We start from the raw sequence: 15,682 nt of genomic DNA on the forward strand, positions 1-15,682 counted from the left end.
TTTATAGACACTAACACTCAGATATATGAATACTATAATCAAAGGCACGCAAAGAACGTCTGTGCGTCCCGCCATGTTATTTGCCTTTACCTTGAACTGTTGTTCCCGCGATTTCGTCCAAAATCGTTTAATTGTTTAGATTAATTAGATAAATGCCAAAGTGGTTTGAGTCACCATGTTAAATGCTATTTGCCAACAACTTAGGGTACATAGTGCTTCATATCACCAAACTAGAGCTAGCAAGTTACAAATGTATATAAAGACTTATTTAACATGTGATTTGGTCATAGTAACATCAAATTGTCTGTTTCAATCATAAACGTGGAGCAATACCCTTGATCAGAACATTTGAGCCTGATATAAATATCATATATTGGACATTGAACGTTATTAGCCTAAAAGTTCAAGAATTGTGCAAATGACAAATGATTTACGAGCCTTCCTAACCTTTCTTTCACAAAATATAGAAATTCTACTGCAGTGCAACGAAAATATTGTAGGATATACACCGACGGTCAAACAGAGCTATATTGAGACATATCATTACGCTCAATGAAAGTAATGGGTAAAATTAATCTAAGAAACAATAAATTAAAACGTATGTATAGCTTTTGTAAAGTTTAGTAATTTGTAGGCCATTCGCTCGACGTAATAACTTTATATTTCGAGGTTTTTCGATTATCAGGTGAGAATTTTTCCCAAGCATTGTGAACACTGTCCCACATATCATTCAAGAGATTTTTTTCTGAACCATGGTTTTAACAAGTCACTGACACTTTTTGGCTGCAACCTATCCTACTTTTGACAAAACTAACACCACTTCATTAAGTTTGCAAATTACAAGATCAAACCAGGCCCGGATTAACCACATGGTTGAAGGGGCATATACGACCAGGGTCTGTGTACTTTAAGGGGTCCCGCGCTTGACACGGGTAAAATTTGTTATTTTATAGTCAATCAAGTTACAATTGAGCTTCGGTTGAGAAACAAACAGTGCCAAGTTTCAGGCTTGAACAAATACAAGGCCTCTAAATTCGTACGGCTCCTAAAAGCGCGAGGCCCCTACAAACTTGAAGCTGTTAAAAGCGCAAGGGTCCAACAAGTGATGGCCGTTAAATCGCAAATTTATACTAGATAAAGTGGGGACCCTTTTAAAGATTGAACGAATTGGGCAATTGTGACAGGAAAAGTAAAACTCCAAGAGCTATTATGAAATCACTTGAATTTACTGAATATAATGAATTTACTAACGAAACTGAGGCCATGAAGTTTTATTATGAAATCAATGACTCATTGCCAGAAATGGCAGATAAAGAAGATGGAAACCTGAAACCGAGAGATGAAGCTCGTGAGCTAGCAGCTACAATGAACTAACTCGAAACAGAAATTCTGGCAGTTGTGACATCACGTAATGCATCGTTTTCATATAAACAGACAAATACTGCAGTATAGATTTCCACAGCGTTGTTGCAATCTATGAATCACTAATAGATTTTAAAGGTCAGTATTGCAAAATGCAAAACTGGCAAAGTCAGAGCCTTGGGATAAGAAGCTCAGTCAATGTAACCAATACGTTAGCAAAGACAAACGAAAGCATAAGAGAAGTTGCAGTTATAATGAGCCAGAATCAGTGTGGGATGTACTGCAGATTCCTGTCAATAATTTAAGCACAAATATACGTTCTTTGTCATAATTAAAAGAGGCGGTTGGCGCTGAGTTGCTAGAATGACAGGTGCATACACTAGGATTGCTGCAAGGTTTGGTTTTTGTCAAAAGCCCAAGAATCTTTTAGTTGAAGAAGTGATCGAGAGTGCAAAGATTGACTACAAGAGGCATGCCCAACAGATCTAGAGCAGTTTTCTGGTTCTCTGTAGATTTTGCTTTGAAGCATTAACTGTAATCACTTGTCACATTGAGTGTACATGCATTGGAATTGTTTATGGAAAGGCCTTTTGTGGAGAACAATCTAAAAACTGTCTTTCCAATTGTTATGCATTGCAGATATATCCAAGTCCTAAGAGTTTCCTCTTTAAATGTAAGAACAACGTTAACAAAATCTCCACAGAATGACATTTTAATAAATGATACGCTGCATCCTTTACTTGTGATATTTCCTGACATGCAGAGCATCGTCGCATCGAGAGGGGCCACACGCTGAAAAAAAGCCCCTTACCCCGGGAAAGGTAAACCGGCCCTGTCTCAAACTTCTACCACAATAAAATAAGCAATATTAATTACAGCATTTTTATTTGACCGCCAGTTTATTAAGCATGGTGGTCAACATTGAAATAGATATGATGCAGGAACAGCAGTTAGGGAAGTCAATATGCAAGTATTTTTGTAAATTGCTACCAACCAAACAATTCTTAAAAAGGATCGTGACATTAGCCATATGTTCTGCTGTCGTACGTTTTTCAGTGAAATCCTTTGTTACTGCGTTAATAAATATTATTGTTATATTTATATTTCACTAACAACTATAGATCACATGGGTAAACTAACAAACATTTGAGGAATATTTTCGAATTATACGTGACATATTTACACGATTCTTTGGTGTAGTGGAACTTGTAAAATAATCGTTTGGTATGGCACTTACGTAATACTTTTGTTGACTTTTAATGGAAAACGTGCAATGTAGGATTATTTCGTGTACGAATCGTTTGGTATGGCACTTACGTAATACTTTTGTTGACCTTTTAATGGAAACGTGCAATGTAGGATTATTTCCTGTACGAATCGTTTGGTATCTTTGTCGACGTCAATTATAGTCGACGATATAATCTTTATTACGATAAAATTTTTAAAATTTTTTAATGAACAGTGATAACAGTAAAAGTACATGATTGAATTCTTTACTTAATTCTTGACGTGAGTTTCATTATCCAGTCGAACAGAATTGATCCGTTTGAAATAAATCGCCTACGTTACTAACATATTCCAGCATTTGTGAAAAAAAGACGGCGTTTTTGAGACGCAAATCTTAAAAACATAGACGAGCAAACTTCCTGATGTGAAATTCGAGATTCTAGAAACAATGCAATTTTTAAGAGCATTGCGTAAACGTTGCAAATGCGTATTACGTCACATGAATTATTTATTCAAATTTTCACAAAAAAGCGGATATACCTGCATATACCATACACTTTCATTTTCAATCAATTTTCAATTTTCAACGACAAAGCTATCGTGACAACTCACGACAGTAAAAATCTATCTTTATAAAATGTTCTAGTCAACGGTGGCATTTTGGATCCATGGAGTATTTCTATGTAAACTTCGTTAATATAATGCTGTATCACCAATATGAATAATACAACAACAACGGAATTTTGAAAGCATATATTCAAAAACATATATACAAGCTTTTGACTTTGGCGAAGAAGTCTGTACAGAAATTCAGCTCGCTTCAAGAAAAGACTTATCTAATCGACAGATGTGGTGTTATCACTATTTGAACTCATCATTTTCAAACAGTGATTAGGCGTCGTCTTTGTACTTCCGTCGGATGCATACCAAATATATGATGATAGATAAAACCGATTGAGCGGTACTTTGATTACACAAAGATTTCTTAGAACCCCTTCCATCTGAAGTTGACCGCACTCATTGTAATGGTATGCCATTATACCAATAAAAACATTTATGACTTTTCTTGATGATCAGCAAGATTTATTTAAAGTCACAATCTGCATGATAATTGACATCATGTATGTGACTTTTTTTATTTTTCATTAAATATGGGAAACAAGCACCAATATTTGAAAAAAATACAATAAATAGCACGTAGTTTATTGAAAAATATCTCAAAACAATAGAAATCATCTACTACGCCATGACTATGCTCTCATAGGTGAAGTTGCATTTCTATAATTTGACATGAAGTATTGCGAACGCAGCTTTCTTGTTATGTCTTTCGTCAAATCAACATCACTCTTAAGTCTTAACTCCTAACTAAACACGTGAGTGATGAGTCATGAGATGTTTGTGTTCGCTCTGAGCAAGAGAAACGATATACTTGACTTGCAAATATCTTTCTGGAATGTATCAAAAAATGTTGCTCAACCACAACAGCATTGATAAATTCATTCTCTTGTTTGAGTTCACCAAGATGGCAGATTTTCAGCAAATATCATATTTTTTATGACATAAATACAAATAAATATATACAGTCAGTGTATAATAGACAAATATGATATTCGTGTGCCTTTCGGGTTTCACAAGACACGATAGACATCATCATATGAATAGTTGTTAACGAACTCTAACCTCAACACAAACTGCTTCAGATATACGTCAACGTAGTGTTGATGAAAGATGCAGATTCACGAGTAATCGCGTGAGTGCAATGATGACACATTTTCTTGACTGGTTAGTGTACTGTTAGTTTTCAAACGTCTATTCAATGAAAATGCTAGGTCTTTGAACAATGCACCAGCTTGTTTAGCCAAACATTTTGCCTCTTTCTTGCTTCGACACTTCATGACATGACATTGTAGTACGTCCGCTGTCTTACCGAATTGATAAGTCAAAAAAAATATCTTGGGATCAATTTCGTATACTGCACAGAACAAAATTCTTCTAGTGCGAAATACCAACTTTGAATTATCATCAACAAAAACATTCTGACTACCATCACTTTCAAGAATACACTCTTCACTTGAGAGAGTAAAATAACCTTTGGAAATGCTGTTCTGCTTGGACTTTCTCGATGCTTTTATTGTGGATTGAACAAATTTACACATGTCCTCTAATCCCGGTTTTTGTAGTTCTCCGTAACCAAGATATTTCACTAGAAATTCGTTGCTCCCTCTATTCTCGCGTGCTGAATTCAGTGGTCTCCAACAATTCAAACGTATCGCCTGCATGATAGTTGGCTATATTGTCGACAACATGCAATTGAACAAATTATTTCTCATTCAACTTTACGGAGGAAATTTCACCGCTCTTAAATATCATCGATTATATGTTAATTGTTCATACGTAGCAATTAGTCCGATAATTTATGATAAATCCCCCGACACGCCTTGCCAACGTATATCTTGCCGTAAATCTTTCACGTTAGTTGTTCATCATTTACTATTGTACGTATAAACGGTATAATCCTATCAACGTGATATTGACAATATTATATTTCACTTAACGACGAAAGGTCACTTAAAAGAGAAGAAATATCACTTGCCGTGCTGTAGGTCATTATCATAAGAATTTCTTAGATAAACAAAGACATGTAAATGAAAGAATATAGGTAGGGAGGGTTAGGAAATCACACAAATTATGGATTGTATAATATAAACTCGTGCAGTTTTGATATGAAAAGAAATCAGTCGGCGTTGATCAATATCATGATCAAAATAATTACAATATATATTAACTGCATACATTGCTTTATTCTCGGCTTTATTTTGTATTGTGTGTACTTAAACATACAAAACAATGAACTTTTATACAATTGCAATAAAATACATGCAATTATACAAAACTAACAAATGTTTTCTTTCGAGAAGTCTTTGTTGATACAACTAAAAATAATGTGATGAGTTTTAAAATTGTCCAAATAAAATAGGAATACCAGCTCAATGAATAACTTCTCTGTAGCAAGTACCACAAATATAAGTCTCAAAATTGTTAAAACACTAATTTCGCCTAACGCAGTAAAAAATAGAGCTAAAAACAGCGGAGTGAAAGTAAATTGTGTTTTGAATGAAGAGAGTAAAATGAATATTGGCGTCCAGATAAAATGGTATAACAAACAAATAATGGACTGTAAATTTGAATTTTAATGTTTGAGAAAGTACAGTTAACAATCACTCCACAATGATCACATCAATTGATCACGTTTTGTGATCACTGAATGTTTTTTACTGTTACTATCAGTAAAACAAGCAGCTACACATAAGTCTTGATGATTTTATTCGGACAACTCATCTTGTTTATCAATTTTACTGACATTTTGTAAATATTTCGATGAAAACACAATTTTCCCTTCTGTAGTTTAATGTATAATTTTAACAATGAAGATTCACTGAACATAACTAACTAAACTCTACTCTTCTGCTTTTCCCCACTTATCACTTCGCTTTATCTTCCGTTCTGGTTGCCGACTGTCCCATTTCATTTCCTTCAAAGACAAGATTCCCAAACTCCTGAGATCTCGTTTGGTTTAGAAACTTACGTGTCAAAGCAGAGCATTGTATGTAGGCCAAACATGGCACCACATTCATTCACGAGTCTCAGAACATTTGGGAGTTTCGCCTTAGACGGGAGAAAAATGCAAAACAGCTCCGTTATGCACAACGTGAAAAACAGCTCCGTTATCTCACAACGTGAGATAATATCTTATAGAGTAATACCAAAGTACCAAACACAGAATTTTTGGTCATTTCTGCATCTAGCTATGTATGAAGCATCAAAATTACGTCTTGTAGAATAACTTATAGGATATATGGTGCGACTCTGTTGGTAGTTTGAAAAAACGATTAACCTTTAATATGTTTATTTGAAAGTGGTGTTCCACGTTTAAATTTGAGAAAAATTTCCCAACAGGTTGGTATTTTAATTTTGGGTGGAGAGCTACCATAACCCCTCCCCCAAATGCCCCAGACTCAAAAATAAATATTTGTTTTCATGATGATAACTGTATAAAAATATATAATCATTATGATGTATTAAATAACTTTCAAAACTCTATTAAATAAAAATCCAAAGTATACATGACTCTATAGATCACAGTTTACTACCCGTCAAAATCATTTGAATATCGGTTAAGCTTTCTTCCAAACTCTTTAAAAATCTTTCACAATTTGTTACCTTTGAATTTTTGTACCCAGAGCTGGAGATATAAATGCTGTAAAAATAAAGAATTATCTTTGATGTAAATAAATTCATATATACATTTATTGTATTCATAAATATATATAAATATGTTTAAAGATTGGTAATCCAGGCATTATATTGTTTAAAAATAAAAGTTTCTCCGGATTTTATAAATAATTTTATTGAGCTTTCGACTCGTTGCTTCGAGCCTTCATCAGAATGAGCCCTCAGAATGAAATAAAATCGACAAGTTCTTGCTGTTGCTACTCGGAGTTTTACGACGTCGGGCGATCTTCAGGCAACTGACAGATTATTTATTATTCGCTGACTATATACAATTGATCAAAAGGTGTTAGGTTACATGACGACATGTACTAAAGATGTCGGAACGTTTATTTAAAATGTTCTTTTTACGTCCTTTTAGGATAAGTAGTCTTTCTCCAAGGCAAAGACGGCAGGTTAAGCCATAAGTACGCGGTCTTTGTGTGCGAATGGCGTCGTCAGTGTGGCGGAGAAAGAAGTAGGCTTTCCATCTTATACGTTGTACGAGGTCGTGGGTTTTGGTGATGAGGTTTCTGAGATAACTGTCTTTAGTTGGTAGGGCAATGTTTTTCAGCGAATAGTTAAAGTTAATCTGTTGCATAATTGTCTCGAGTTTTCTGGTTTATAACAGCGCTCAACTTCAGAAAGGAGCGAATATATTAATGAAGAATATTCCTGGATAAAAGAGCGCTCGATATCCTATATATTAGAAGAGCGTAAGATAAAATGAAATAAAATCGACAAGTTTTAGAGTCAATAATCTGTCAGTTGCCTTAAGATCGCCCTACGGCGTGAAACTCCGAGTAGCGACAGCAAAACTTGTAGATTTTATTTCATTATATATATATATATATATATAGGAAGTTTATAATTTATGATTTTCCGTATAAAACAGTGCTCGATGCCCGAGAGCAGAGCGTAAATATTGGTAAGGAGAAGAAAATACACAAAACTACAATTTCATCCCGACAAGCCTGTTTCGTGATTGCTCACTCTTCAGGGATTTAATGAATAAAATACTTAAATGCTTAAATATATATACAAGATGATGACGGAAGCTAGTGTATTAATCAAGGTGTATAGTTTCAAGTTAGATGACGGAAGTTAGAGTATTAATTACGGTGTATGGTTACAAATTACATAGGAGTGTTTTGGATCTATGGCGACAAGAGGAAATAAGTTCGTTGCGTTTATTGAGGGATGATTTGGATGGTTGGTACAGGATGAAGAATTTTTCTTTAAGGCAAAGGTTGCATCTTTACTGGTGCTGTTGTATGGTTTGCTGTGTGTGATGATGTTCCATGAGATGTCGTGGTCGATATTGCTGTCTTTAAGGGTCCAAATGTGCTTACTGAGCTCGGTCGAGTTTCGTAGTTTTTGTGGCGGAAAGAGGCAGTGTGATTTCTATGTCTAGTCTTAAATTCGTTTTCTGTAAGTCCAATGTACGTCTCAGTTGTGTTATTGTCTTTGCGTTTTACAGTAGCTTGGTAAACAACGGATGACTGCAGGCAATTTCCGTTAAGTGGGCAGTTTTGTTTTGTCGGCAGTTGCATGTTTTGTAAGTGTCTTTTGTTCGCGGTGTTGTCGTTAGTTTTGTCTGATGTTCTCAGTATATGTTTGTTATGGTTGTTGATTATTTGTTCGATATTGTTCATGCAGCTGTAGCTGAGTTTGATGGTGTTACGGTTGAATATTTTCCTGAGTTTATGGTCTATGGGGAAGTGTTTGTCGATTAATGAAAGGAATTTGTGGCCGATGTTCGTGTAGACGTTTTGCTGAATGGAGGGTTGTACCAAAGTATATTTTGTCGAAGTCTGTTTTTCCGTTTGGTAGTAGCGTCTGAGTCGAATTTTAGTGTGTATCGGTATCCGTTTTCGTCGAGTGCTTTTTGGTATGGTGCAGTTATTTGGTCAAATGATGCTTTGTCGGATGATAGTGAAGATAGACGTTTGTTGATGGCGTCGGGTATGTTCTTCGTTATGGTTGGTGGATGGTTGCTTTCGCTGTGGACGTATTGCAGAGAAGAGTTGGGTTTTGTGTAAGGGCGATATGAAAATTGTTAAGATTGAAGGTGATGTCGAGGAAGTTGATGATTTTTGTTTGCTTCAATAGTTATGCGTAGTCCATTGTTGTTGAATATCCGGCATATTTCCTTTTTAATGTTCTCTGTTTCTCGTGGTGTGGTGTTTGAAATGGCAAGTCCGTCGTCTCGATAAAGTCCTATGTCTGTTGTGATGTTTTGTAGTTGAGAAAGGAGGTAGCTTCCTACGAGTTCGCATGTCTCAGCTCCGTCGAAGCTACCCATTGTGACGTCGAATGTAGAGTTATGTTTTTTTTGCCAGGGTTGTTTGTTGTGTATAAGGAATGAATTCTTAGCGTGTATAATGATGTTTTTTTCGGCGTTTGTGATGTTGTCGTAGGTTGAGGCGAAATCCAGTGCTTTGTTTAGTAGGTCTTGATTAATGGATGGATAAAAGTCTACGATGTCGAAGGATATGAAGGTGACGTTTTTTTTGTGTTTGATAGATTTGAACCACTGGATCACAGATGATGAGTTTTTCCATTGGTTGTATGAGGTTGTTTTTATGATGTTGCTGTTAATTCTGTCCAGTATTTTCTTGCTAATTTTACCAACTTCAGATTTTGTTGGGTTGATAAGTCGGCAGGTTGGTTTATTCGTAAAGTTTGGTTTATGGTCTTTGAGTGTTATGAATGCATTTTTATGGGCAGTGGCTTCTACTCTGTCAGATATACCAAGTCGTGATGTGATGTTTTTGTCTTCGGTGTGGATGGCTTTTATTGTGTCGGCGTTCGATTTCTTGTATGATTTTGTGATGTTTTGTTCAAGGAGGTCGTAGTATGCTGGCTTGTCTAGTTTGTAGAAATTTGTTGTTTTGTCGGCAGCGATTAGAAGCTTCGTTTCGTGTTTCATGGTAGTGGTGTGGTCTTTCATTTTGTTAAGGAATGTGCTGTTCACGTCTTTAAACTTTATCGATTGTATCATTTTCGTCATGTCTTTCTCGAAATCTTTTAGGTCGTCGATCGGTGGAGGGTTTTTAGTACTCTTTGAAGCCATAGGTATCTTTATAATCGGTGGTAGTATTCGGGTTGAGGAAGAAGTAAGCTTTCCAGCGCATATTACGAAGGAAGGTCTCAGATTTTTCAATAAGTCGTTGTAAGTATTCATTCGGTGATGGTAGAGGAATGTTCTTGATGCTGTAGTTGAAGTTGAATTTCTCCATTGCGGATTATCGTAGAGTGCTCAACAAAAAATTATCTTGGAGCGTAATAGAACAATATCGAACAAATAATCAACAACCATAACAAACATATACTGAGAACATCAGACAAAACTAACGACAACACCGCGAACAAAAAGACACTTACAAAAGCTGCATGAACAATATCGAACAAATAATCAACAACCATAACAAACATATACTGAGAACATCAGACAAAACTAACGACAACACCGCGAACAAAAGACACTTACAAAACATGCAACTGCCGACAAAACAAAACTGCCCACTTAACGGAAATTGCCTGCAGTCATCCGTTGTTTACCAAGCTACTGTAAAACGCAAAGACAATAACACAACTGAGACGTACATTGGACTTACAGAAAACGAATTTAAGACTAGACATAGAAATCACACTGCCTCTTTCCGCCACAAAAAACTACGAAACTCGACCGAGCTCAGTAAGCACATTTGGACCCTTAAAGACAGCAATATCGACCACGACATCTCATGGAACATCATTACACACAGCAAACCATACAACAGCACCAGTAAAAGATGCAACCTTTGCCTTAAAGAAAAATTCTTCATCCTGTACCAACCATCCAAATCATCCCTCAATAAACGCAACGAACTTATTTCCTCTTGTCGCCATAGATCCAAAACACTCCTATGTAATTTGTAACCATACACCGTAATTAATACTCTAACTTCCGTCATCTAACTTGAAACTATACACCTTGATTAATACACTAGCTTCCGTCATCATCTTGTATATATATTTAAGCATTTAAGTATTTTATTCATTAAATCCCCTGAAGAGTGAGCAATCACGAAACAGGCTTGTCGGGATGAAATTGTAGTTTTTGTGTATTTTCTTCTCCTTACCAATATTTACGCTCTGCTCTCGGGCATCGAGCACTGTTTTATACGGAAAATCATAAATTATAAACTTCCTATTACGCTCCAAGATAATTTTTTGTTGAGCACTCTACGATAATCCGCAATGGAGAAATTCAACTTCAACTACAGCATCAAGAACATTCCTCTACCATCACCGAATGAATACTTACAACGACTTATTGAAAAATCTGAGACCTTCCTTCGTAATATGCGCTGGAAAGCTTACTTCTTCCTCAACCCGAATACTACCACCGATTATAAAGATACCTATGGCTTCAAGAGTACTAAAAACCCTCCACCGATCGACGACCTAAAAGATTTCGAGAAAGACATGACGAAAATGATACAATCGATAAAGTTTAAAGACGTGAACAGCACATTCCTTAACAAAATGAAAGACCACACCACTACCATGAAACACGAAACGAAGCTTCTAATCGCTGCCGACAAAACAACAAATTTCTACAAACTAGACAAGCCAGCATACTACGACCTCCTTGAACAAAACATCACAAAATCATACAAGAAATCGAACGCCGACACAATAAAAGCCATCCACACCGAAGACAAAACATCACATCACGACTTGGTATATCTGACAGAGTAGAAGCCACTGCCCATAAAAATGCATTCATAACACTCAAAGACCATAAACCAAACTTTACGAATAAACCAACCTGCCGACTTATCAACCCAACAAAATCTGAAGTTGGTAAAATTAGCAAGAAAATACTGGACAGAATTAACAGCAACATCATAAAAACAACCTCATACAACCAATGGAAAAACTCATCATCTGTGATCCAGTGGTTCAAATCTATCAAACACAAAAACGTCACCTTCATATCCTTCGACATCGTAGACTTTATCCATCCATTAATCAAGACCTACTAAACAAAGCACTGGATTTCGCCTCAACCTACGACAACATCACAAACGCCGAAAAACATCATTATACACGCTAAGAATTCATTCCTTATACACAACAAACAACCCTGGCAAAAAATAACTCTACATTCGACGTCACAATGGGTAGCTTCGACGGAGCTGAGACATGCGAACTCGTAGGAAGCTACCTCCTTTCTCAACTACAAAACATCACAACAGACATAGGACTTTATCGAGACGACGGACTTGCCATTTCAAACACCACACCACGAGAAACAGAGAACATTAAAAGAAATATGCCGGATATTCAACAACAATGGACTACGCATAACTATTGAAGCAAACAAAAAAATCATCAACTTCCTCGACATCACCTTCAATCTTAACAATTTTTCATATCGCCCTTACACAAAACCCAACTCTTCTCTGCAATACGTCCACAGCGAAAGCAACCATCCACCAACCATAACGAAGAACATACCCGACGCCATCAACAAACGTCTATCTTCACTATCATCCGACAAAGCATCATTTGACCAAATAACTGCACCATACCAAAAAGCACTCGACGAAAACGGATACCGATACACACTAAAATTCGACTCAGACGCTACTACCAAACGGAAAACAGACTTCGACAAAATATACTTTGGTACAACCCTCCATTCAGCAAAACGTCTACACGAACATCGGCCACAAATTCCTTTCATTAATCGACAAACACTTCCCCATAGACCATAAACTCAGGAAAATATTCAACCGTAACACCATCAAACTCAGCTACAGCTGCATGAACAATATCGAACAAATAATCAACAACCATAACAAACATATACTGAGAACATCAGACAAAACTAACGACAACACCGCGAACAAAAGACACTTACAAAACATGCAACTGCCGACAAAACAAAACTGCCCACTTAACGGAAATTGCCTGCAGTCATCCGTTGTTTACCAAGCTACTGTAAAACGCAAAGACAATAACACAACTGAGACGTACATTGGACTTACAGAAAACGAATTTAAGACTAGACATAGAAATCACACTGCCTCTTTCCGCCACAAAAAACTACGAAACTCGACCGAGCTCAGTAAGCACATTTGGACCCTTAAAGACAGCAATATCGACCACGACATCTCATGGAACATCATTACACACAGCAAACCATACAACAGCACCAGTAAAGATGCAACCTTTGCCTTAAAGAAAAATTCTTCATCCTGTACCAACCATCCAAATCATCCCTCAATAAACGCAACGAACTTATTTCCTCTTGTCGCCATAGATCCAAAACACTCCTATGTAATTTGTAACCATACACCGTAATTAATACTCTAACTTCCGTCATCTAACTTGAAACTATACACCTTGATTAATACACTAGCTTCCGTCATCATCTTGTATATATATTTAAGCATTTAAGTATTTTATTCATTAAATCCCTGAAGAGTGAGCAATCACGAAACAGGCTTGTCGGGATGAAATTGTAGTTTTGTGTATTTTCTTCTCCTTACCAATATATATATATATATATATATATATATATATAGGAAGTTTATAATTTATGATTTTCCGTATAAAACAGTGCTCGATGCCCGAGAGCAGAGCGTAAATATTGGTAAGGAGAAAATACACAAAACTACAATTTCATCCCGACAAGCCTGTTTCGTGATTGCTCACTCTTCAGGGGATTTAAATATATATATAGGAAGTTTTGTTTATTTGAATCTCCGTAAGTACAGTGCTCGATGCTTAAGAGCAGAGCGTAAATATTGATGAGAAGAAGAAAATACACAAAAACTACAATTTCATCCCGACAAGCCTGTTTCGTGATTGCTCACTCTTCAGGGGATAATATTATCTCACTCTTCAGGGGATAACATTAGGATGAAATTGTAGTTTTGTGTATTTTCTTCTTCTCATCAATATATATATATATATATATATATAAAAGTTTCTCTGGATTTATATAAAGAGGTTTATAATTTAATAATTTAATAAATTTATTGTATTTTTATTTTTTATTTTTAAAAACAACACTTGTTTCATGCCTATTGACGATCTTCAGGTGAATGAAGACAAAAAAATTTTATCTAATTTAATTTATTTTAATTTAATTCCACTTAATTAACATATATAATCATACATATGTACATAGTTATTTTCATGAAAGGTTTCTAAGGTTGTGCGTTAAGTTTTGAAAAGATAACACGACATACAGCACGTTGTTTCCTTGACATTTATCACATTTACCACATGATCATTAACTATCACACATAAATAAATGTAAATCATATTTCTACTAAATGTAAGGTAGAACTTCACATTGTAGACTTCCTTATGCAAAACCCAAAGCCTCTAGTCGTTCCTCCTTTCCAAAAAAATCACGTCATGGACTTCGTTTAAGCCCCTTCACACTTATAACAAAAACTATGTAATAAAAAAGTGCAGTGATTATATTATTACGTACCTATCCTTTTTTATGGTATAAAAAGCACCATAACCATCTTCAACCATTGGCCAGGCGAGAGCAAAGACTGAGTTATATCCAAGACAGCTCGTTGAAAGTATAAAATTACCATCACTGCCACTATAAAGGATTGTGTTATCAATAATTGCTTAAGTTTGACGAGTGAGCTGGTTTAGCAATGATCAGCAAGGTTTTGTTCACAATCAATGTCATGCAGTGTTTGATCTTTTGTCGAAAATTCCTTTTTACATTTATAATTAGAAGCGTCAAAGATGAACTTCCATTGATTTACACATTTGACGCTCACAACTTATGGACATATTGAATGAAATCGTTATTGTGACCATTCATATTGAATAAGCAGAAGCATCACAAAAAATGAAAAAAGATAACTTATAGCATCTTGTAAGTCCACAAACCTTTTTTTCCAGGCAGCATCAGTAAAAATTTTGGGCATTGGAATTCCTAGAAAAAAGAGCCATTAGAGTCATTATCACTGGCCTTGGACGAAAATCCACCAAAATGGTACTTTCACATTATCAAAGGGTAAAATAGCATTGAATACCTGCATCTTCTGCAAGTATTTTTAAGCCAAAAAGATGACGATCTATACCTATCAACATACATTTCTTTCAGCAAATTTTGTTTCAATGAAATATCACTAAACTAAAGATTATCTTCAAGTTCATACTGCAAAATACCTAAACCGTTTGAAGCTTCCTTCATTAGTTCGTCATGCTTTACACAAGCAACTCTGAAAAGTTTTTCTTTACTTTGTCTCTACATTAATGACAGAAATTATATTTCGTTGTACCATTATACAATTTCCAAACTTCAAAACACCATTGGCCGGTTGTACGAAGCCTGGACGACGTTATCCGGGCTTTGCGCAAACGGTCCCATGTCTTCAAAGCAGAATCATCGATGAAATAATATAATAACAGTGATTAAAGTCCAAAAACAGAAAGGTATAAAATGTGAAAAAAAATAGGTTAAAACGACCCATGGTTATAGGTCGTAAACCAGTTTAAATAAGAGAAATGAGATATTTTGGGGGGTTATTTCACCTAACTGTTTTTAAGAGTGATTCACAATGCTAATGTACATATTAAAGTCACATAAGCCTAATTTCTCAATGAACACCAACACGACATTGATGAAAATTTTGCGTGAAGGAAAAGTGAAGACCATTTGAAAAGAATGAATGAAACAATCAGTTAAATCTTTTATTGTTTGCTTTATCGTTGCGCTTACGTCGTTGAACTGAAACCAAATATCTCAACAAACTTTTTCTTTAAAAAAGTATAGAGACGAAAAAAG

The 15,682-nt window shown here is 35.6% G+C and overlaps 1 protein-coding gene across 1 annotated transcript in view; it reads right to left on the reverse strand.

The window, feature by feature from the left end:
* Positions 1–6,631: 6,631 nt before the first annotated feature.
* The window catches only part of LOC124440835 (peroxisomal carnitine O-octanoyltransferase-like), a 30,838-nt gene continuing 21,787 nt past the window's right edge, over positions 6,632–15,682 (reverse strand). Inside the window, exons 14-18 of the mRNA XM_046991277.1 lie at positions 15,064–15,142; positions 14,928–14,975; positions 14,782–14,827; positions 14,363–14,482; positions 6,632–6,847 (exon numbers count right to left, since the gene is read on the reverse strand). Coding sequence (XP_046847233.1) covers positions 6,727–6,847; positions 14,363–14,482; positions 14,782–14,827; positions 14,928–14,975; positions 15,064–15,142 — 414 coding nt within the window. The 3' untranslated portion in view covers positions 6,632–6,726. The remainder of the gene's footprint in view (positions 6,848–14,362; positions 14,483–14,781; positions 14,828–14,927; positions 14,976–15,063; positions 15,143–15,682) is intronic.

This window comes from Xenia sp. Carnegie-2017, unplaced genomic scaffold (genome assembly GCF_021976095.1).
Source record: "Xenia sp. Carnegie-2017 unplaced genomic scaffold, XeniaSp_v1 HiC_scaffold_2, whole genome shotgun sequence".
Taxonomy (NCBI): domain Eukaryota; kingdom Metazoa; phylum Cnidaria; class Anthozoa; order Malacalcyonacea; family Xeniidae; genus Xenia; species Xenia sp. Carnegie-2017.